This window comes from Centroberyx gerrardi, chromosome 8, assembly GCF_048128805.1.
Source record: "Centroberyx gerrardi isolate f3 chromosome 8, fCenGer3.hap1.cur.20231027, whole genome shotgun sequence".
In the NCBI taxonomy this organism is placed as follows: domain Eukaryota; kingdom Metazoa; phylum Chordata; class Actinopteri; order Beryciformes; family Berycidae; genus Centroberyx; species Centroberyx gerrardi.
In genome coordinates, this window is record NC_136004.1 from 20,319,046 (window position 1) to 20,341,389 (window position 22,344).

Below are 22,344 nucleotides of genomic sequence, written 5' to 3' on the forward strand. Positions count from 1 at the left end.
AAAAACTAAATGCAAGCCTTGTGACACTTACATCCAGACAGACCATTCTTGATTACTGTACAGTGTGATTTATTTTTACCCGTTCTCAGTAATGTCTATTCAACGTGATATTTTAAAGTAAAATTCTTTTATTGCATAGATTTAAAGAGACAGAGCAGTTAGATAGAAATGTAGAACAAAATCATCTTAAGAAATTCATGAAGGTCAGAAGACAAAAACATTTTCACATTCATACAAAACCAGAGACAGTGGGCACTCTCACTCCTTTGCACATAAGGCACGTTTTTTTAGAGACACATCATTTGTTGGAAAGCAGCAATATAACCAGAGGCTCCCAGGATGGAAATCAACCCAAAACGACATACTGCAAAGCCTGGGAGACTGAAGAACAGCATATAGTCTTGTGTTTTGCACAGGACACATTCTTCAGTTTTACTGAGCTGATAAAATGTGTTCAATGGCATTTAGGAAATATAATTCAAAATTGACAGTATAGAAGGATTTTATCTCACAGGCTGAAATGCATGTAGTACAGAGAGTCTCATGAGGGTCTGGGTGCTCTCACAATGAAAGGAGTGATGAGCCATTCAAGGGCAGTTTAAGGACACAACATTCAACAAATGGATCTCTAAGTGATCACCATCAGATCTATGCACTTTACTGAAACCCTTAATTTGACCAAGCAGACAACACAGAGGAAAATATCTTATTGGGTCCCTTAGCACATCCCATTTCAAGGGGAAATATTAACAATATATTATTATTTTTTTTATCATATCCCAATTATTCTTCCATCTATACAGATGTCCTGAGGTTTAACAATGCATGTTGCATTTATTTGCCAGTGTAAATAAATGGATCATGATTGTGTCTAGTCTAGACAGAGCTCCAAGCTCCAGACCATGGAGGATTGGAATCAGAGGTTTAGGAAATCTGTTTCCAATCCCTTTTGGGTGATTTTTCTAGTTGTATTTAAGTGGAACTTGGTGCTTTATCTAGACACAGACCAGATGTATCTTGTTTTAATCTGCATTGGGACTTGAATACCCGGTGTAAATGGGTTAAATATAGGATGTATGTTTGGAATATATTTCTCAGAGTTATGGTCCCCCTTCCACCACTTTTACGCCTACACACTACACCCCAATATCCTGCCCCTCTGTCCACGGTGTGCAGTGTGCTCCAAGACAAATTCCTTGTATAGGGAAATGCACTTGGCAAAGGAGGCAAACAGTAAAACGCATTAATTCAATGCTTTTGAAATCCACACTGACTTGAGACAGAGGGTGGAGAACCGAGACGACAGCACAAATCACTGAACTAGAATGGAGCTACGGTTGGAAGTCGAACAGCAATTCCATTCTAGATCCGCAACACAAAACTCTTCTGAGCTCCTCAACCCCCCGAACCCAATGGAAGACAGTGACGATGTTTCAGCGCGGCCCGCTCAGTCCGAGTCCTCGTCATCCAGGTACTCCTCGGCGTTGCTGTGTGTACGGGTGATGTCTGAAACGAGAGAAATGAGAACGACAAGTTAATGACAGTAATACTACAATATGAGACTGCTTCTATTTCAATGCAAAACCCCTCTACCTGAAGCTTTAAGTGGGTAGAATACGTTTGTTCATCTATCGCAAATGACGTTTTTAAGCACAATGCCTGTAAAATATCCTACAATACATCTGAAATTAGGTTGGAACATGTTTCAGAAATACACACACAAACAAAAGGACGCTCAGAAGTTTGAAGAAGAGTCTTATTCATGATGTGATGAGAGTTTAAACACATTCTACATTGCATTTATCCACAGAAATGCTTAGTACATAGGATCCAGTGTATTGGCCAAATGTAGGACTGAAGTGCAAGTAAATGTACTGGAAACAGAAGGACAGTCAATACTAACTGTCTCGTCTCATAGCTTCTCCCACCTCTTATCATGTACTCTCTGTGTTTGAGCTTGTGCATGTCCCAGTGGATTTTTTTAGTGTTGCAAGGCTGCCACCTACTGGTGGAAGTGACTTACTGCTTCCCTGTTTCCTCTTCAGAAGTGAGGCGCACTGGGCGTTGGTGGCCATCTCCAGAGCCAGCTTCTTCTCGTTGTTCCTGACGTCTGTCCTAGCGTCTGAAACAAACACACTCACACTGAGAAACTGGAAACTACTACGCTAAGATATACAACACTCCCTTTACCTGCTCTCTTTCTCAAACACATGAATATACAGACAGAAACACAAAAATAGATACCATGTGTACACACATGGGCACACACACATCTCCTGTGTTTCCCTACTCCATTTGCCTCACTTCAAAAATAACTGGTAAAAAAACAATAGATACTCACTCTTGTTCAGCAACATCTCCACAATATCAGAGTAACCCTTCCAGGCAGCAGCGTGCAGAGCGGTGTCCCCGAGTTTATTCTAAAACACACAAACAACATTATCATCATCATTTTGACTAAAAAATGGACTTTGTTGCATTTTTGTATTTGGTTCATTCAGATTCACACTGCACAATTACAATGAACCAAGGCTTGTAAACATAAGTCACATGAGTCACAAGTAGCTAATTTTTTGATCTAAGTTTTGATAGCCTGTCATCCCGTGAGGTTAGAGAAACAAATCTGATTCCAGTCCCTGTAATTTGGCTAAACATGATAAATTTGTCTGCACTCTTTGATGTAATTTACCTTCTCTGGTGTTCATACCAGTTAAGAAAACATGAAGAAACAGCTGAATATCAGCATCAGTCCTGACTGCGGTTTGCCCTCAGTTCATTTTGTCGAGCTAAGCATTCCAAGCGTGAGAACTGCTGGCTATCAGATGTCAACATCTGTCTCCTTATACCCATAAAACTGTGTGTTCTGGGGTCATTTCCTCTAGTTGGTACGATTACTTCTCACTTCTTGAACTGCACTGCAGTTCAATTGGAAGAGAATCAAGACCTGCATTTTTAGGCAGTCTTGCCCATCCCACAATGCCAGTGTGTTAATGTCACCATTCACTTTTGCCAGTTTAGGATTGCTGGGCGGATAATAACTAATGTAACGTGATGTACTTTATTGATCCATGAAGGAGAAATTCTCTTTTCAGCTACAGAACAGCGCCACTGGAGCTAGTAGGGATTCTGTGTTTTACTCAAGGAAACTTCAGCAGGGTGGATGGTTTCTGTCAAGGGGGCTTGAACCCGAGTCCTCTAGCTCTAGAGGTTCTCCGTGTTATATCTTTATGTTCTCCTTTCTCACTACATCACCCTGCTGCCCATGTTGTAATGTGGCATGGGCTGGAAAATCCAAATGACGTCAAGCCAGGGGACCGCCATCTTTATGCATTTCATCCATGAGAGTGAATGTCCTTGAATGACTGAAAGAGTTTCTAAATCCTTCTGACCTGCTGGTTGAGCTCCACGTTGGACTGGCCCAGCAGCAGCTCCACCACATCTGGCACAGAGGAAAAAAAACAAGAACTGTTGAGTCACGGCTTGAGTGACGCTTTAATGACATTTAATGACATTATAGCGCAACAATCATGTAGGAACAGAGCTGGAATGTTTTCATAAAGTAAGTTCCTGTTTTTATGTGGTTCTCTGTGCATGTAAAACAATCATTCAAGCAATAACTCACACAGTTATTCACTACCTCAAATCATGTATATTTGATTTTATTTGCTGTGTATGTGTGTTGTCGTGTGTGATAAAACCCAATACAAGAAGCTGCCATCTTTGTGCACCTAATTACACTGCCAAAAAGTAAATCTTGCACATTTCTGAATAAATATAGCGGACTCTTAGGCCCTGATGATTTCTACCTTTATGTCCTCCATGGCATCCCCAGTAGAGGGCAGTGTTTCCAGCCTTATCCAGCCCGTTGATTCCCACCTTGTTCTCCACGCATTCCCTCAGCCAGCTCAGATTGCCTATTGAACACAAACACACAAACACACACACACACACACACACACACAAACATAGATTCCAAGAAGAAGGACGTCAACAATGCACATAGTGTCACAGCTCCACAACAGAAACAGGGCTGCAAAAAAAAGATATGGAAATGTGTCGGTCTGCAGATCGTTGTCTCACCTCGTTTGGCTGCCTCATGCATCGGGTTGTCGATGGACTCTGCCTGCTCAGCCACTGTAGGAAGAAGAAAACAACAATATTTGTGCAAAGCCTAAGACTCTTTGATGAGGGAGAGCATCGCTACTTATTGTGGCCTTTATTAACGTTGCATGTCGAGTCAGTAATAGTTTATTTACCACATAATGTAATGATATTCAAAGTTTATCTTCCTGTGTTATGGACTCACCGTAGTTACTTGGGATTAGTCCTGTTCTCCCCCTGCATGTCCCCTTCCACCAGTTACTGTCGCTCTAAGGACGACAGAAAGGCAGTGAGAGCCTATTGGCTAAGAACAAAGATGATGCAAAGGAGTAGAGACAAACGGGGAAACAGCAAAAGGAAAAAAATGAGACAGAAAAATGAAGTGGGAGGAAGACAGAAGAGAGAAGGTGTAAAACTTGATATTCCAAAGGAAACAGGAAGAAACAGCACCAGTTCCAAGTTAGAGCTGAAGGGGACATGAAGACATGAAGAGGAAGACAGCGGCTGACACTTGGAGGTCTTACTTACTGTGTCGGAGATGTACAAGATGTCTCCTTCTTCAAAGTACAGCTCATCTGGCTGAAGAAACGACGAAACAAATCAATGTTAGTCAGGTCTGGGCAGTCATGACAACTCAGCAAGTGTAGTGTGTGTAATGTTCTCTGTATTCTGATTCAAGTCTGCCTTTCGGATATGTGTCACATTTCACCCTCTCTCTCCGGCCCCCACCTTTCCTGTTTCTCTCCACTGTTCACCACCAACTGACACCAAAATGCTATAGAAAGTGAATCAGGTGTAATTTATCAGTGTTGGTGGAGAACAGGGAGTGGGATTGGCCACAGGGTTTGGTGGGTGAGGTAAAACTGTAATTTAAAAACATGCATTTCAGTGATTTTATCTATCAATAATAATAATAAAAAAGGCCTCAACAAATGGTCACAACAGTCACCAACAATCATCAAACATCAGAAAAACAAGGAAACTAGCAAACAAAACAAAAAAAAACCAACTTGCCGTTCTGGGGTCAAAGGTGAACATTGCTCGGAACACCTTGACTTGGCCTAGAAAGGAGAAAACACAGATTATGTGTTCGATTAAACATTTTTGCTACGTCAGCCTCATCCCTGTATATATGAAGTTAACGGTGAGCAATGCATATGTGAGCATATGCATACACATTGAAACCACACTTGCTATTTCACAGCCCTCTAGGCTCAGCAGCTTAGTTTCACTAGAATGAAGCCGGAGAGTCCAGCATGTAGCTTCAATGTGATCGCATTAAATAATCAAATTAATGTTCATCCCATTGAACCGAATGGTAATGTTAGGTATGATGTCAAACATTATTTTTTTCAAATAATATTCCTAGCATACCTCAGTTTTTAAATAAAATTTGCTTGCTATCATCAGTTTAGACAGCAGAATTGTGTCATGATATCCCAAAATCACCATAGATGGAATGATGGAATCTAATATTTCATTGAAGAACCGACCACAGCCTTCATAGCACTGTCTGATCAATGAAGATTATTTTCCCTTTTATATATAATTTTCAACAACTTGTCATGAGCTAGAATGCATGGGACCTAGGCTATAGCCTTCAAAGTGCCTGTTTTTAGGCGCTTCTCCAGAACAACTCTGCTACAGCCAACAGCAACACACATTTTTACAGTCAGTGCAACAACACCACCAAGAAAAACAACAACAACAACAACAACAAAAAAAAAAGCAGGCCTCGTCCTTCTCTGAGCCCCCTGAGGTAGCTGCCTTCAGGGCCTGTGATGGCAAACTGCAGCCAGGCTCTAGCTCTGCTGCTGGAATGCTACCAGAGTGGTTGAGGCTAAACTAGTTCATGGAGACCTAGAAAAAGAGCTTAAAGAAACACTGTCTTGTCTTGTTTTTACCAACTATTTTTCCTGGAACCAAACCAATCCATTGATGATGCATTATAAGACGTCAAAAATGCAAACCCTAACCTTTCATGGGAAAAAAATCAGCCAGTTTTTCCTCAATTCCTGAAAAGTTGACTTTTTGGAGATATAAAGCTTCTGCAGAGCACTGATGAAATGCAGAATGTTGTATGTAGGGGTATTTGAGTTGGGTTGACATCCAAGCAGCTGAATGTATGTTATATATTTAATATAGGGCCTATAGAAGGCTCAATCAACAGCATGGTGGGCTGACTACATTGCAAGTCAAAGTACCAGCTATTGCTTTTAGTTAACCGGCTAAACAAGCCTAAATCTTGTTCAGCACTGGAGCAAAGGCAATATTGTACTTATGCTTCGCACCAGAGTTGTAGACAGACACAGACATCACTCAATCATCGGCTCTGCTTTACTCTCCTGAGTTCCACTACAGAAGATGGTCTTGCTGTATATGGTCTTGTTGGATGTCAGAAATACGCTTAAAAACATGTTCAAAATTGAAAAAACCCTCACTGGGCAGAATTTGAATATGGGCTAATGAAGATGATGGTGATACTGAATCACAAATGGCTCCTTTCAAGACACACACTGATACATTTAATATGTTTGGGATCCTGAAAACACGAGAGTGGGCGACCCTACTGTGAGCAGCCTCTCTCTTCTTCTACTGTACATTAGCGAGCTCAAGCTAACAGGTCTACATGTTCATCTGTTCTAGGTCCACTCTGCCGTTACTGAGGGATTTCATTCAGCCAACACACTGTCCCAGTGTTTCAGAATGAGAGCGGCTGAGCTGCTAGACAAGCCGAGCTCTGTTCAACACAGCCAGTCAGTCTACTCTGCAGGCCTAGTCATGTCCTTCAAAACACACAGAAGCCTGTGCTGACTAGTCCAGGGTTCACTCTGCATTTTAAAGCCTCAGGCACCGAAGTGAGTTTATTCTGACCCTCTAGAAAACAATTTGAACCCCAGGAGTTTGTACAAAATATCGTCAAACCATATCGTCTTTGCATTTGGCTTCTGGACAAGTTCCGGGCCGGCCGTGTATTTTCCTTGCAAAAGTGATTCCAACAGCACTATTCTTGTCTCAAAAACTTGTCTGATCTTGGAGACTCTTCAATTCCCCATTCCTGTTCAAAGCCCAACCCACCAATTTAACAACCTAATCCTACCAAAAAAACAAAGATAACTGTACCCACACACTGTCTGTAGCCGTACCAACATACCATGCCTTTACCTGGAAGTCCCAGTCATTAGCCCAAAAACAACAACGACTTAAATAATACAGCAGCTCTCTAGTGTTACCCTGTAACTCACCCAAAATCCACATTTTGCTTGGATAAAAGTGTGTGGCTGCTTATTCGGGGATTAGTTCCAGGTAGGCTTTGTTTAGTGTATGAGCCTCAAGTCATACATTTTTCATTGGCAAGCCAACAGACACTCGCTTGTTACTCTATTACAACAGCAGCCAGTTTATCCAATGATAATATTCAACAACGGGTCAAGTCAACATATTTCCAAATGGAGACCCAAACAAACCCAAGACAGTTTAATACTAAAGTGTGAGAAGACAGTCAGCAGTCCTCAGAAGTGAACCAATAAAAAGGCATGATACCCCCCTTTATAACACAAACAGCTGAAGGCATTCCTCTTGATAACTACTGATTTTGAGGAAAAGTGAAGGAAGAACGAACATCAATGAATCTACCTACTGCCCCCCTGTTGAATTTGAATAAATTTCCCTATATGGCAATGTGGCACTACAACAAAATGGCACACATCACAGCATATGATTCTCTTATGAATTCTCTTTTCACTTGCCCCCCTCAAAAGGGAGGTCAGAGGTCAGGGTCAGTAACAGAACAGCAGTGTGTTCAGCAGGACGGATGCTGGCCGAAATGGGGGCTTGACCCTGGGTCTTCTGGTTGAAGGGCCGCCCTCTAATCACTACACCACCCGATATAGCATTGATTGACTATCTGAGGGAAGAGTAAATACGGCTGTCCAAGTAGATAATCCAACAGTCAGTGAAACCTATACCCTTCAGGTTCTGGGATGATCTGTGCTCATCTATTACTTGTTGTCCAGGACTCACTCTCATCGTCTGTGTTCCCAAATTAATTAAAGTGGATATTTAGTGGGAGAGGGGGCATAACGACTGACACAAAATGGCAGTAGATGGGAGCTGTTGCATCAAGGGAAAGCAGAAGGTATGGAGCGGTGCAGCGGTATACCCAAGAGACATAACAGACCAGGAGGGTAAACCCATATTTGAACGCCCGGGCTAGCTCAGGCACCGTCTTTGCCAAATACGACCACAGGATCTCCCTTTCCATCCCACTGCGTACCAGCCAGCCATCTGTCAAGACACACACACACACACACCTGTCAACACAACCAGGTGAGGTGTCCTCCAGGCCATTCATTAATAACCATGAGAGTCTGAATGATGATGAAACACCCTCACTCCCAGTCCTGAAACATGACTTCTGCAGAGGGAAGCCAATGTTCATTATCTTCATTACCTAATATTCTTGGAGGGGGAGAATCAAGAATAGCAACAAGGGAGTTTAACCACAGAAAAAGTTTCCAGGAAGCAAAGCTGATGCCGTTGCAAACAATATTGATTCATCATCACTTGTTAACCTATGTGCCACTGGCTGTCAGCACTCTCCCCTGCATGGCTGATGTAAATAGGGAAGTCACAGAGGCCTGTGGCTGAAACTGGATCTCCTCTCTTTCTTTCTCTGAGCAGTGACGGCTCGGCAGCATGTGTGAAGTGCATTTTTTTTTTTTTTTGAGTGATAAGAGTTAAGGATTTCGATGGGGTGATGAAACTCTCACAGACAATCGGCAGAAATCTGTCAATTCACTGTGTCAAAAGTGCACACCGCCCGCCTGGCGCGTCCGCCACTCCGCCATCCACCCATCAGCTCACACCGCAGCCCAAGGTGTGTTGCGCTCGCAAGCGATATAGGGAGAAGTTTTTTTTAGGCGAAAATAAACAACAAATCATTATAACGTTACGCTTACCTGGCTTGGCCGGTTTGGGAGGAGGCTTTGACATTTTTGTGAGTAACACAAAAAGACAGAAAACCACGCTGTGTGTTATTCCAACCAGAAACGTCGCTCGACTGTAAAAAGCACTTTTTCACTCCCAATGAGGAAGTTCAGCCTGCGCACTCAGGGCTACGCGGAAAAGTTGAAGTGCGCGTGCGCAAAGCTAAACCTCCCAGGGCATTCTATTCTATTCTATTCTATTCTGTTCTATTCTGTTCTATTCATACGCTGTAGCAGTCGACGCTTACATTTTTAATCATTCCTTGATCCGAATATTATTTTTTTTTAGTCACAAGCTTTGATAGTGTATTTTGAATATTTTGAGTTTCTTATGAACAGTTCAACACATGGGGGAGTTTGCCTCAACCTGCACAGCTTTAAACAATGTAAAGCTTGATATCTTTAGTGATCAATATGTTCAGTGGATCAATTTCAGCAGTTCATGTGGGGGTTTTTTTTCAAGGGGGAGGGCGTGAGTGACGTAGTACCTCAGATAGCAAATCACGAGTATTCAATTGCGGAAGAGTGGAGTGGAGGGAGGGAGAAGAGTTGTTGCAGGCAGCCGCTCACTTCTGCTTGCCCCTGTGCACTGTAGCTACCCTATGACCTGCTTATTAATGTGCTGTTACCCCACTTTATGTCTTACATCAGGAATCCCTCCACTGACTAGGCGTTACAAGCTGACATGAAGAGCCTGGTTGTGGGAATAGGCGGGTAAGTCAGGAGGATTGCACCTTTGTCTTGCTGTGTTTACCCCCATTCAAAGCATGCGTGGCTGTGTTTATTTAACCAAGCAAGTCACTTAAGAACAAATTCGTATTTACACTGATGGACTGAAAAGCCTCTTGGTGGGGAAACTGGGGGAAAGGGCAAAACAGGGAGACAAGACAAGAAGGCAACAGAAAACACAATAAAAACAGTACGATCAGCCAATAGCTAAATTCAATTGTAATAGCCGGGTTTCAACCAGTAGAGGGCAGTCGCTATGCATATTTATAACACAATATGTAGAATCTAAATACTTTGCACTAAAATGTCAAGATTTGGACCTGAATCCATCAACAACACTACTAAATACCCAAATACAGCAGTTTTCAGCTGAAAAAAGTGGTTTTGGGGTTTAGTTACTCTTTAAAATGAAAGTAATGTAGCACAGGCATAAGCTGGAAGGACATACGTAAAGACAAATTAGCGTTAGTCATTTTGTGTGCCTGTAAATGTCTGTGTTAGAGTCCTTGAAGGCAGAGAGCTTTTTTATTTGCAGAATAGAGTTTACCTACCTTTTTAGGCTGCCATAAAGTTTTCTGGTATAAATCCATAGTATACATCATGGTAAGTGGTATAAAAGTGATGTAAGTTATATGAGGATAGAGTCTTTTAAGGGAAAAAAAAAGTATAAATGAATGCTTTTCTGAAAGTATACTTGATTTTTGTTCATATTGATGATTATTTTGACTTATGATGACCACCAACTAGAAGTCATAGTTTACCCACCTTTCTATTTACCACTGCATCACTGCATGTCACTAATCACTGTCATGCTGAATTAAATAAAAGATTAGACTGTGTGGAGTTAAATTCTTTAATTCACTTAGATCTGCTCAAAATATGACAGATGAACAGTCTGCAAGTGACATAGTCTAGTTGTACCAGGTGTGTAAAAGAAGGACTATTTTTAAATGTTAGTGTTGATCCATATCAGTGAGATTTTGTGTAAACTGTAACTACATCTGTTTGAAGCTTGGAAAAAAGTTGAGCAGTTTTTTAAAAGTTGGCATAATGAACACAGGTCTTCTTTGCTAGATAGATAGATAAATAGATAGATAGATAGATAGATAGATAGATAGATAGATAGATAGATAGATAGATAGATAGCACTTTATTAATCCCCTTGGGGAAATGCTGTATGTGCTGTTTCTTGTTCTCAGGATGACTAATGGAGGAAAGTCGACCCTTTCTAGCAGTCTACACCAGCAGATACCCAACAGCTGCATCATCGCACAGGATGCATTCTTTAAGGTAGGCTGGTAGGAAGCCTGCTTCTAAACACACACACCATACATACACACACACACATGCAGATTGAAGATATCGAGGTAAAGCATCAGAAATTGAGTTTTACAGCCATCTCGCTCAATCGTATCAAATCTTTTAGACCTTGAGACCATGAGAATTTGAGGCCATGATCAGTGTGGATTCTCTTTTCTTCAGGATGATTCAGTCGTACCTGTGGACAGCAACGGGTTCAAGCAATATGACAGTAAGGACACTTTATTTGCTCACATTATTGAATCAGGAAGTAGCAATGATTTAGTCAGGATCCTTAATTATTTATAAGCCAGCTAAACTCTTGAATCATTTCTTTCTAACTTATAACTTCCTATAACGACTTCAGTTACAGGAAAAATTCACTGTAAAACACAGCTATTAATGATGTACTTTTTGTTGTTTGGTGGTTTATTTTCTTATTCAAGTGGATAACTGGCCAAATGTAGATGAGTTGACTTCATGTCAAGATATTTCCAGCACAGCTACAATGGAGTGTAATAGCAGAACATTTTTGAACTATCTAAAACATCAACAGTGAACGTCAGGTTTGGGTGTCAGACCCTCAGTATCAAAGAGCAAGGGCACTGATGTTCAACAATCATACAGGGACAAATCCATCATAGAAGAGGCAGAGATATACATTTCTCCACTGATAGAAGCCTCAATAGACCAGAATGCAATGCAGCCACAAGACATGTTGCGTTTTCGCCCCTTCTCTGAGGGTTGTCGAAAGGCATTCTGGGAAATGTAGGAAATCACTAACTGAAGAAGTAGAAGTAGACGAGACAGGTTGAGGGAAAGTGGGTACAACAAAAAAGTAAATTACAACACATCATCACAAAATAACTCCTGGAATGCATTGAACATCACAAACTGATTATATTTAACAGTGTTAAAGTATCCAAGAGTGGATTTTTCCTTTAACAGTGCAGACCCTATAATCTACGGCAGGATGCTTTTGATTGGCTTGTCCCTCTGATTCAGACTTTCCTGTCTCCACCTGGACAAACACCTGGTACATGTCAATATATTTGATGAGTGATTCTCATTGTGATTCTGTTCAGTGCTGGATGCTCTCCACATGGACGAGATGATGAGCGAGGTCGACTCGTGGCGCAGAGACCCTGAGTCGTTCCTGGCGGAGCGCGGCCTGACAGCAGAGCGCACAGCAGCTCCAGAAGACGAGGTGTTCGTGCTGATAGTGGAGGGCTTCCTGATTTTCAACCACAGGTAAACAGCAAGGGAGGGTTCAGTCAAATCACAGCACTTGTTCCAGTTATAAATATGGTGTTCAGAACTTGTTTCGTTCCAAAATTAGATATCAACCAGTGACACTTGTTCTTAATAACAACCAGTAACACAAAATTATAACCAATAATCATATTTTTTAAAGGATAATAGCTAATTTAAGTCTTTGCTTGTTAAAATGATGCACTTTCATAGACTGAATCCTCCATATGTCAGTGACACTGAATGATGTCCTCCAGGTAATGATGTCCTCCAAAATGGATATATAGTGTTATGAAAAATAACTATTCAGTTTCGGTTTGTTATCTCTTACTGTAAAGGCTGTCTATCTCCGTGGATTTATTTGATGATATAAAAGTTTCTTTCTTCCTAAGAGTTTAGTATAATATTCTAGATCCAAATAGTGTGATTCTCTGGCTTATTTTTGGTCTTTTACAATTTGATTGACAGGCCTTTGAATGAGCTAATGGACAAAAGATACTTCATGGAAATCCCTTATGATGTCTGCAAGGAGAGAAGATGGTGGGGATCCAGTGATGTTTTCAGATGTTAATATAAGACACAAAATGCCAATCAATTTAAGTTCTTACACCCTCACATAAATCCTAGAATTTATTTTCCATTTTGATTGAATACTTTGTGTAGATTTCAGAGGAAATTCTCATGCATGAACTACAGTTAACGAAAATGACAAGGAAAAGAAAGAGTCCGCTCCTTCACGTGTTTGCCCTGCCCTGCCCCCTTCTTTGAGTGACAGTTCGAGGGTGTACACGCCCCCCGACCCCCCCGGCTACTTTGACGGACACGTGTGGCCGATGTACGTGAAAAACCGCCAGCAGATGGAGAGCATGGTGTCGGGGATCGGTGAGCGACTTTTGGAGCCTCTACTGTAGAGATGGCAGTTGTCGTTTATCCTCTTCTTGGATGAAGATGATGATGATGACAATGATGATGATGATCTGTGTATTTCATATTTATCTCTCTCTTTTAGTGTTACTGGATGGGCTGGAGTCAAAGGAGGAGCTGCTGGCCGCTGTGTATAAGGATGTCAGTCGGGAAATAGAAAAGCTCAGGGGTAAGTTGCTGCTGTTAGGGTTATTTGTTTAGGATTATGATTAAGACACATTTCCCCTTGTGGTGGATATTTGTTTGGGTATATATGCTAATTTGAAACTTCATCATCCCAATTTATATACCACCAGACGTTTCCCCTGTATCATGTTTCTGCTTGCTGCAGGAAACCACACAGACAGAAACGTATCTAAAATGTCTGGCAGGATAAAAGTCTGTTATTGGCGCCAAACGTTGAATCAGATTGTTGTTTGAGAAGATGGTGGGATCCGGAGGCAAGGAAAGGAAAGTGGAAAGGGGCGAGGAAGAGGAAGAGTGGAGGAGATTGATGGACAAGGGAAGAAAGTGAGAATAAACATTTTGAGAGGAGCAGGCTTATGCAATGTTTTCGTTTTAGAGCGAGGTGAACATTTGTGCGTGTTACATTTTGAGTTATTTTTTACCCGTATCTAGATGTTATTTTGAAAGCCCGGTGTGTCAATCACCACATTTGTGAGCTGACCAAGTGCTGGTGGGCGCAGTGAGAATGTAAATAAAGCAATGTGGGATTTGAAAGATGCAGGCTCTGCCAAGAGAAAGATAGCTGGATGTCAGTGCTGAAATACAAAATAAATCCACTTGGTTTTGATCATGATTTCACTGCTCAACATGATTCCTTCTTAGGTGAAATTTAAGCATAAGAAAAAGGGATCTAGACCTGCAAACGTTCACTGCCAGATCTCTAAAACCTTATATACTGTATCTGATCCTTTATCTCATAAAGACAAGATGACAAGAATGCAAAATTCAGCTTCCCTTTTGGCCTACAGTGTTATAACTGCTAGGCCAGGTTTCTTGGACAGGTATAAATTAAGCTTGGAGTAGCAGTAGGTCTTAACCTAGAATGGTTAATCATGGTTTTAAAAGGGAATTATGAAACACATCTTAATTTAGTAACTTCCACCTAAACAGAATTCACTCAGAAAAACTCTTGAAATGACATAGACTTGCATAAATCTAGGCTAAATCTAGGATTTTTTTAAGCTAAGACTCTGAAAGCTGATTATGAGTTAAGGGACTATTTTATATGCTATTTTAAATTAAGCAGCCTCTTAATTTGATTTTGCTGTGTTTTGCCTACAGAGAAAGACTGAAATGGATGGAATTGGATTTGTTTTCATTTTGAAGATGGACACCACTGCCAAGACAGATGTCATCCTTTGGACTAATGCATAATTGCTGGGAAAGGAGGAGAACACATACGGCTTCTACCTCCTCTGCGGTATATGTTGTTGTTTAAAAAGTCGATAATCGATAATAATTAATATCCTGTTCAGTAAACTCAATAGGAACTCTTGACCCTGCCAGATACAGACCACCAGGTTTTCCCACATTTATGCCAGCGCTATTTTGACTAATGCATGTTTGACTAATGCAGTTTTGGACAAGAATGAGGAATATTGATCCATGGCACATGCTACTAAATGCAGAACTAACTTTATTGTGATGGTATATAGGCAAACATGCTTGCTGAGGGCGAGCACACTTCTACTGTTACTCAGGTTTTTATGCTACATAGACATAATATACTGTACATCAAAACATTCACTTTATTGCAGATAAGTGCGCTATTTTCTAAGTGACAAGTTTTATAGTTTATGAGATATTTGAATTTTATTGCGATTTAATTTCCAACACACACTAATGACGGAATGTTCAGAGGGGGTGATGTCATCAACTGCACATCGTTAGAACACAGTGCCAGCTGTGAAGCTCACATACACACACATACAATTTAATACACATGCACACACACACACACACATACACTCATGCACGCACACACACATACACTTGCTTACACACGCACAAACATACACATACACTCATGCACACACACACACACTCTCTCTCCCACTTATTGAGACAGTGAGAGAGGGTGAATACTGTAAATAAAATGCATCCATTCCAGCTGTTAAAGTCATGTATGTTCCCTGCAAATACATAAAGGATTTTCTCATGTTAATATGGGTTTTAGTATGACAATTTTTTTTACAAATTAAGATTAAAAAATGATTTAGTTGTGGCAATACTATGTCTAGACAATAAAGTCTGCACAGTGTTTAATGCTCCCACAGTGTGCCTTTACTGTTTAATTTACTTCATTGTTCTTTGTCCAGCACCTGTGACCGAGGATTGGGATGTGTGTGTTTTTTGTGTTTTTCTCTAATACTATGTCTGCAGTCTTATTACAACACTCCCTCAGTGTTATGTGCACACACACAGCCTTAGTGTCAGCAGTGCAAAGGTTTGCCATAGGAATCAATGTATTCAAAAACATTGGACTCTGTGACAAAACTAAATTCTTATTATACATGAAACTTTGCACAGACTTGAACATATGGAAATAGCCACGAGTCAATGTGACCATGTGACACACTACAGACACTAGCCCATATATCTAGTGTTTTACAGTTCACATTAAAATGAATGGGGGTCTTTTTGACCCTGCTCATGGAAACTCGGGGTACTAATATATAAAATATTTAAAGATAAATATAAAATGTATATGGGTAAAAAGTAACAAACAACAATTTTGGGGAATGCATAGAATATCAAATGGTAAAATATTTTTGTGCATTGTAGGGTTAATTCGATTTTCAGCTTTTTTGTTCAATTCAAGATGATCACAAAGATGAAAAGGCTGGTTTCATTGACCATCCTCATTGTTTGCTTTCAGGCTGTAATTCAGAGTGAAATATCTGTTTCTTTGCTTTATAATAGGTAATAGGTAACTTTTGCATAGTATTTAGACAAGACAAGCCTGACCCAGCTGTGGCTGAATGGGAAGTGCAGTGCCCAGAAAATCTTGTAACTGATGTCTTTGTAACCGGGAGGCCAAGTGCAATGCTAGGTCAAGAAAAATACATTTATGGGGTGAGTGTGATCCTTAGTCATTTGAAGGAGACATTACAGATGTCCACCTCTGGAGCTATATGTCCAAGACACACTATTTCCACACGTTTCCCTATTAATACCTATAGGTTATACTGACTTCATCAGTCTTGGGATAAAGAAGCTTTTCTTTTTTTTCGCATTTTGCCTTTATTGGACAGTACACAGTAGAGAAAGGAGAGACAGGAAAGATTGGGAGAGCGAGGGGGGGAACGACATGCAACAAATGTCATGTATGTCATGCATGTCATCCTCTGTCACTGCCTTGTTTTCCTGTCTCTCTCTACTGTGACTAATAAAGCAAAATGCAAAAAAAAAAAAAATCTTCAAAGAAAAGAAAAGAAAACAGACAGAAAACATAGGAGAGAGGGGGCGTAACAAGCAACAAAGCTTCCAGGTTCTTCTTGGGTTACAATCTTGAACCCAAGACTTGACATTTGAGACGCATCTGTAGAAATCCGATTTGAATCGCATTTCAAACCAAGTACAAATGTGGCTTAAATCTGATTTGCAAAAATCGGTTTCCATTTGGTTTTTTGCTGTTCAGACTTGATAAAATCAATCCGACTCCAATCTGGATATGCCAAAAATCCGATTTGGGCTGGCAGTCTGAACAAGGCCTTACATGGTGGGCGCCTCAGCCAACTGAGCCACCAAGATCAACCCCAGGACACTGAGACTTTTAGAGACTTTTGCCCCGGCCTCTTCCAGACGCTGCACGCCACTGTAATAAGGTATGTCGCTGTCCCTTTAATTGCTACTGAATGCACTTTCCGGAGTAAATCTTCCACCGTAGTTCAGTTTGAAGTGAAGTTTACCGTCTGCTCTACTGAGAATAAATCGGTTACTGCAACACAGCCTGACACTCAGCTGATTCATTTCCCACATCTACTGTCATGATTTGACCAAAAAGTACATGCAGTTAGTGGAAACATCAGTTTTACCGCTGCAGTCAGCTAGTCTGACGAGCCTGTAGAGTACAGGAGTCATCACATGTAAATCTGGGCATTCCTGACTTCCCCGTACAGATCGATCCTCACCATGCAGGCTTCCGCAGCTTCTTCCGTTTATGAACACTTCATAAACGCCTCGCGGTATTTAAAGCGCGTGATCCGGTTCACAGGCTTCATTGGGAACTGAAAAAGGCGAGAAAATGTTCAACTCAGGGTTTGCATGCATGTGTGTAGTTTTTGTAAGTTGTTCTTGCAGCAATGCATTGCCGACGAAACCCAACCAGGAGGCTGTCAACTACAGGCCGATCATCGGTAAGTGAAGTGGCCATTTCACTGAAGAGCCACTGAGGAGACACCGAAATGAGACAACATAAAATATAGAGAAATGATTCTAGGTATCAAGGCTGACTTTACCTTGACTTGCTTTACTGCAGGTATTCTGACTCAGATGGTTGTAGATGATGCCATGAAACCATTTGGGACGACCTACATACCTGCGTCCTATGTGAAATACATGGAGTCCAGTGGGAGCAGAGTGGTGCCAGTCCGGTAGGTTGGGTCCTTGATGGTGTTTTATCAGTAAAGCTAGACCATACCAGAGATTTGACTGGAGCTATAGGAGCCTGTTAGTTTGGGTGTGCAGGTTGCAACACTTGTCACTCATGGATATAATAGACATAAACCCCATTAAAGTCATTTTACACACTTTTTTTTAATCTGCAGAATAGAGTTTACCTACCTTTTTTAGTCTGGCATAAATCTTTATGAAGTGTATTCATAGCATACATAATAGGAAGTAAGATCAAACTGATGTTAGGTTATATAAGAATGGAGTATTTTAAGGAAAAAAGCTTCAATTTATGCATTTCTGAAATTAGAATTGTTTGTATTGATGACTGTTCACCTTATGATGACCGCATAGTTTACCCTCCTTTTTATTTAACACAACATTACTGCGTACAATTGCTGCTTATGTGGAACAACAAGTATTTCCTGTAGCGAGAGTTGACTTGCTGCTTGTCCCTGTGATCTGCAGTTTAATGAAGAGCTCAGTCTTTTCACTGTATGGTAAGCAAGTGTTGTTATTCTTTCCCCACAGATTGACTCATACCACTGCTGAATATGAAAAAATCTTCCATTCGATAAATGGGTGAGTTGCGTGACTCTAAATGTATTGGAAGTCCCACACAAAATAGGCCGACTCAACCATTCACATACAAATAGAGGGAAATTACAGTCAAGTCTTAAATGAATTCGCTAGCTTAAATGTTACAGATTGTCTTCAGCGGGAAGCTGGGATGAAGATGCTTGAATGCAACGAATGACACGAATCTGTCACTGTGCTTTTCTAACTGTGTGATCTCCGTCTAGCCTGCTCCTCATCGGGGGAGCAGTAGATTTGGAGAAGTCAGACTTTGCCAGGGTGGCGGGGATCTTTTACAGGCTGGCTCTGACGGTTAGTACAGCAGAACATTATTCTCTTTGTTTCTCCCTGAAGAGCTGTCAGACAGTCTATCTGTCGCAGTCAAACTCTATCTGCTTGCCTGCCCCACTCTCTGTCTGTCTCTCCGCCTGTAAGATCTGTCCTATCTTCTGTCTGCCTTCGTTTTTATGTTTTCTCCCTGATTAGTTTCTGTCTTTTGGAGCTTTTGAAATGCCCTGAATGAGTGTTTGCTCTAATATTGAGGCACAAACGTTTAGAGGAGCTACCACACCGCCTAAAAGAAGTGCATTTTATTGCTGTTAATGGAGAGTTTTGATTTCAGAGGACTCTGAACCCTGCTGAACTCTATCAGAAACACTGGACTGAAGCCTTGTGCTGCTGTATGTGTGTGTTTCAGGCCAATGATGCAGGGGACTTCTTCCCCATCTGGGGCACCTGTATGGGCATGCAGCTCCTGACTGTACTGGTGGCCGGTGAAAACCTGCTGTCCAACACCACAGCTGAGAACATCGCCATGCCCCTAAACCTGACTGCAGGTAAACACAGTCATAATAGCTTACTGCATTATTCTTGACGTGTTTATATGTTTGTTTCAAACAGTATTGTTTGCTTTGTTGTGTTTGATACCACTTTGTATATTTGGTAAGAAAAGTGTATTTCAAAATAGGTTGGTATTATTGTATGTGTCAATGGGCAGATATAGCAAGACCAGCTGGAATTGAATTTAAAATTTTGAAAAGAGTGAATTTATTCAAAATGGATGGAGGTTTTGTTTTTGTTTTTTTTAAAGGAAATTGTAGAAAACAATGTAGGGAAAGAGTAAATCAAAATACAACAAAATGTCAACCAACAATGCTGGATATGTAGCTATAACACAAATGAACAAGATAATGATAACAAGAAATATGCACAATCAAAATGTCCGATACAAGGAGCACAGAGGCACAAGGTAAGAGAAATTTGATTGTATTCTGTCACTCATGGGGAAACATTTCTGGAAAACTGCATGTACCAAACTTCACCACTTGGTGTCAGTAAATATAAGTTCCAAATCAGAGGGGAACACCAGCAACTGAACACTGACAGTATTTTTCACTGGAATACTACTCTACTCCACTATTATAAACAAATATTTCCTGCATTTGCATAATAAATGTATGCCCCTCTGTGGTTTGCATGATAACATCAGTGTTCTGCTCCCCTCTCCCCTCACAGAGGCTCAGTCCAGCAGGATGTTTGAGGGTTTCCCCATGGAGGTCATGAAGGCCTTGACCCATGAAGCTCTGACTGGCAACTTTCACAAGTATGGAGTTACAGTAAAGGTACGTCCTGCTGGCAAACAGTATCAATGTATGTTTCAGTTCCCCTATTGCAGTTTCGTCCTGCCATTGTGCTCAAAATTAAAATCAGAAACAAGTGTCTAATGTCTAATCATTTGCCAAATAACAAACATACAGGAATGTGTCTCTGTGTAACTGCTGCAGGGGAACATCTTGACGTGTTACACAGTTTTTCGAATAGTATTACTGACACATATGTTTACACATAAACACATAAACACTCTTTGGGGTTTCCTCCCTGTAAACCACATGGTTAGGATGAGAGAAATATTGTTTTTGTGTTACAGGCCTTCCATGAAAATGAGAAGCTGGAACATTTCTTCACCATCCTGTCTACAAACGTAGCTGAGAACGGAGCCCATTTTGTCTCAACCATGGAAGGTTACCAAGTTTTTTTGTTTTTTAATTAACTTGTCACGACAAAGAGGATAAATATGCTGTATAAAAGGGTCATAATAACAGCAGTATAACATGTTATTTGTATGTTCCTTCGTGCCAGGTAAGAGGTATCCCTTCTATGGAGTACAGTGGCACCCAGAGGTGAATCGTTTCCAATGGGACAGCAAGCATCACTTTCCTCACTCCCCAAACGCTGTCCTGGTGTCCTCGCTCCTGGCTGATTTTTTTGTTAATGAAGGTAAGCTGGCACACCCACACACACACACACACACACAGCAAATCTCAGTGACTCTTATTTGGAGTTGATGAGAGGGGTTGTTTGTTCACCCATAGAGCTGATATGACTCTAAAACTATCTAAAAACTATGATAGGCGTGGACTTATATAAACACTGCCATATAGTGTTGATTTTTACACTCTTACAGTTAAATTAATGCTTCAGATTTTGCTGTGATAGGGTACTGTTGAGCAAAATTAAGTCATAAAATTAAATAATCAAAGGCACTAATACATAGGCAATGGAAATGTGTGTGGAAAAATTTCTTTATGCTTGGGTGGGGATTCATAAATGGGACAAAATTGATGTGAATAACATGTTGGGTTAAAAAAACAACAAACCTATGATTAAAAGATACTATTGGGAAAATATCCAAGTACCTCAAAATATAATAATTAAATATAATAGTTCTTTATTCCATTCTATTCTACTCAATTTGCCCATGGGGATCATTAAAGTTTCATGTTATCTGACCTGATTCTATTCTGTTCTGTTCCATTCTATTCTATTCCCATCCATTTCACTTCTGCTCTGTTTAGGCAGGAGAAGTTCACATTGTTTTGCCGAGCCGGGGGAAGAGGCCTCGTCACTGATTTACAACTACACGCCCGTCTTCGCTGGAAACTTCACAGGATATGAGCAGATCTATTTCTTCTGAGACCTTCAAGCTTCTGATAGTTTCTCCTTGTACATGTGCAGCCACACTCTTGAGCCCAGAGCAGCGGGTCTGCTGGTTTTAATCATAGCCCTCAAAACAAAGGTTGATTTCAACCATGTGTGTTGACTCAGTGTGCATTTTTATGACATTATATCAACTGAAAATCAGTTTCTGCACTCTCCAGCACTCTTCCAGGAAGGATTTGGGGTTTTAAGATTTGAATGTCAATACTTTTCAATCATGTGTACTGTTTTTAAACTGATTATTACCATTATTAAAGGAATACAGATTTTGTCTTTGCAGATGAAGTGTTGCCTATTTGAAGCACCAACTGATTATAGAGATCCTCATGAGGAGGAGGAGGGGGGGGGGGGGGGGGGTCATTTTGTCACTTGAATAATTAGTGCAGATATAAATAAGAGATGGTCACTGGCAGAAAATGCATCCAGTCCCTCCAGCCAAGCCGTCACAACACAAGTCAGCACAGGCGGGCTGAGGATTGGTCTCCCCGCATGTCAGTAGGGTCTGCGGGGGCGGGAGCAGGAAAATCGAGCCAGTGTTCTAGTTTTTCCTTCTCCACAGATGCTGGGTCAGTGTTATGCCGTCTAATAATAATAGAGTCAATACAGTGCGCAGGGGGGTGGGGGGTGGGGGGGGGAGCAATTCACATCACCATTTCTCATTTTGAATCCAAAGCCTGCGCTGGTCAGGGATGAAGCACCGCGCGACTGATATAACATAACACATTCCTCCTCCTTCTTCTTCTTCTCTTCTTCTTCTTCTTCTTCTTCTTCGCGTTTTCCTTTCAACTTTCGATAAGGTTCCTTTTTTTCGCTTTTTACGGCCTTTTAATAGGCTGTTGCGCTATTGTCTCCTTCAGCC

General features: G+C 41.0%; 3 protein-coding genes across 5 annotated transcripts; 2 read left to right on the top strand and 1 right to left on the bottom strand.

Moving 5' to 3' along the window:
* Positions 1 to 105: 105 nt before the first annotated feature.
* On the bottom strand, positions 106 to 9,199 carry ostf1 (osteoclast stimulating factor 1). 2 transcript variants are annotated; one of them, XM_071894895.2, is made up of 10 exons: positions 9,063 to 9,199; positions 5,116 to 5,162; positions 4,630 to 4,680; positions 4,307 to 4,370; positions 4,081 to 4,134; positions 3,807 to 3,914; positions 3,390 to 3,439; positions 2,342 to 2,420; positions 2,024 to 2,122; positions 106 to 1,506 (listed from the first exon to the last, which is right to left on the bottom strand). In XM_071894895.2, the coding sequence occupies exons 1-10, from the start codon at positions 9,094 to 9,096 to the stop codon at positions 1,448 to 1,450; spliced, it is 645 nt and encodes a 214-aa protein (XP_071750996.1). In that variant the 5' UTR covers positions 9,097 to 9,199; the 3' UTR covers positions 106 to 1,447. The 2 variants fall into 2 exon arrangements, with proteins under 2 accessions (XP_071750996.1, XP_071750995.1); XM_071894894.2 differs by having other exon boundaries at positions 4,630 to 4,676; positions 5,112 to 5,162.
* Positions 9,200 to 9,690: 491 nt separating this feature from the next.
* Positions 9,691 to 15,457, top strand: nmrk1 (nicotinamide riboside kinase 1). 2 transcript variants are annotated; one of them, XM_071894884.2, is made up of 8 exons: positions 9,691 to 9,803; positions 11,018 to 11,108; positions 11,301 to 11,349; positions 12,203 to 12,368; positions 12,837 to 12,908; positions 13,144 to 13,250; positions 13,378 to 13,461; positions 14,580 to 15,457. In XM_071894884.2, exons 1-8 carry the CDS (start codon positions 9,775 to 9,777, stop codon positions 14,588 to 14,590), a joined length of 609 nt encoding a protein of 202 aa, XP_071750985.2. In that variant the 5' UTR covers positions 9,691 to 9,774; the 3' UTR covers positions 14,591 to 15,457. The 2 variants fall into 2 exon arrangements, with proteins under 2 accessions (XP_071750985.2, XP_071750986.2); XM_071894885.2 differs by lacking the exon at positions 12,837 to 12,908.
* Positions 15,458 to 17,445: 1,988 nt separating this feature from the next.
* On the top strand, positions 17,446 to 21,756 carry LOC139908262 (gamma-glutamyl hydrolase). Its single transcript, XM_071894883.2, has 9 exons — positions 17,446 to 17,656; positions 17,779 to 17,893; positions 18,444 to 18,494; positions 18,716 to 18,800; positions 19,186 to 19,324; positions 20,004 to 20,110; positions 20,416 to 20,509; positions 20,628 to 20,765; positions 21,344 to 21,756. Exons 1-9 carry the CDS (start codon positions 17,545 to 17,547, stop codon positions 21,460 to 21,462), a joined length of 960 nt encoding a protein of 319 aa, XP_071750984.1. The 5' UTR covers positions 17,446 to 17,544; the 3' UTR covers positions 21,463 to 21,756.
* Positions 21,757 to 22,344: the final 588 nt, after the last annotated feature.

Bases quoted from the DNA above. Each gene is read 5' to 3' on its own strand.
- ostf1 (XM_071894895.2), bottom strand. From the start codon at position 9,096: ATGTCAAAGCCTCCTCCCAAACCGGCCAAGCCAG. The intron at 4,371-4,629 runs GTAAGTAAGACC...TGTCGTCCTTAG, and splicing joins TCTTGTACATCTCCGACACA to AGCGACAGTAACTGGTGGAA. The intron at 3,440-3,806 runs GTAGAAATCATC...CCTCTGTGCCAG, and splicing joins ATGCCATGGAGGACATAAAG to ATGTGGTGGAGCTGCTGCTG.
- nmrk1 (XM_071894884.2), top strand. From the start codon at position 9,775: ATGAAGAGCCTGGTTGTGGGAATAGGCGG. The intron at 9,804-11,017 runs GTAAGTCAGGAG...TCTTGTTCTCAG, and splicing joins CTGGTTGTGGGAATAGGCGG to GATGACTAATGGAGGAAAGT. The intron at 13,251-13,377 runs GTGAGCGACTTT...TCTCTCTTTTAG, and splicing joins GAGCATGGTGTCGGGGATCG to TGTTACTGGATGGGCTGGAG.
- LOC139908262 (XM_071894883.2), top strand. From the start codon at position 17,545: ATGTTCAACTCAGGGTTTGCATGCATGTGTGTAGTTTTTGTAAGTTGT. The intron at 17,657-17,778 runs GTAAGTGAAGTG...GCTTTACTGCAG, and splicing joins CAACTACAGGCCGATCATCG to GTATTCTGACTCAGATGGTT. The intron at 20,766-21,343 runs GTAAGCTGGCAC...TGCTCTGTTTAG, and splicing joins TGATTTTTTTGTTAATGAAG to GCAGGAGAAGTTCACATTGT.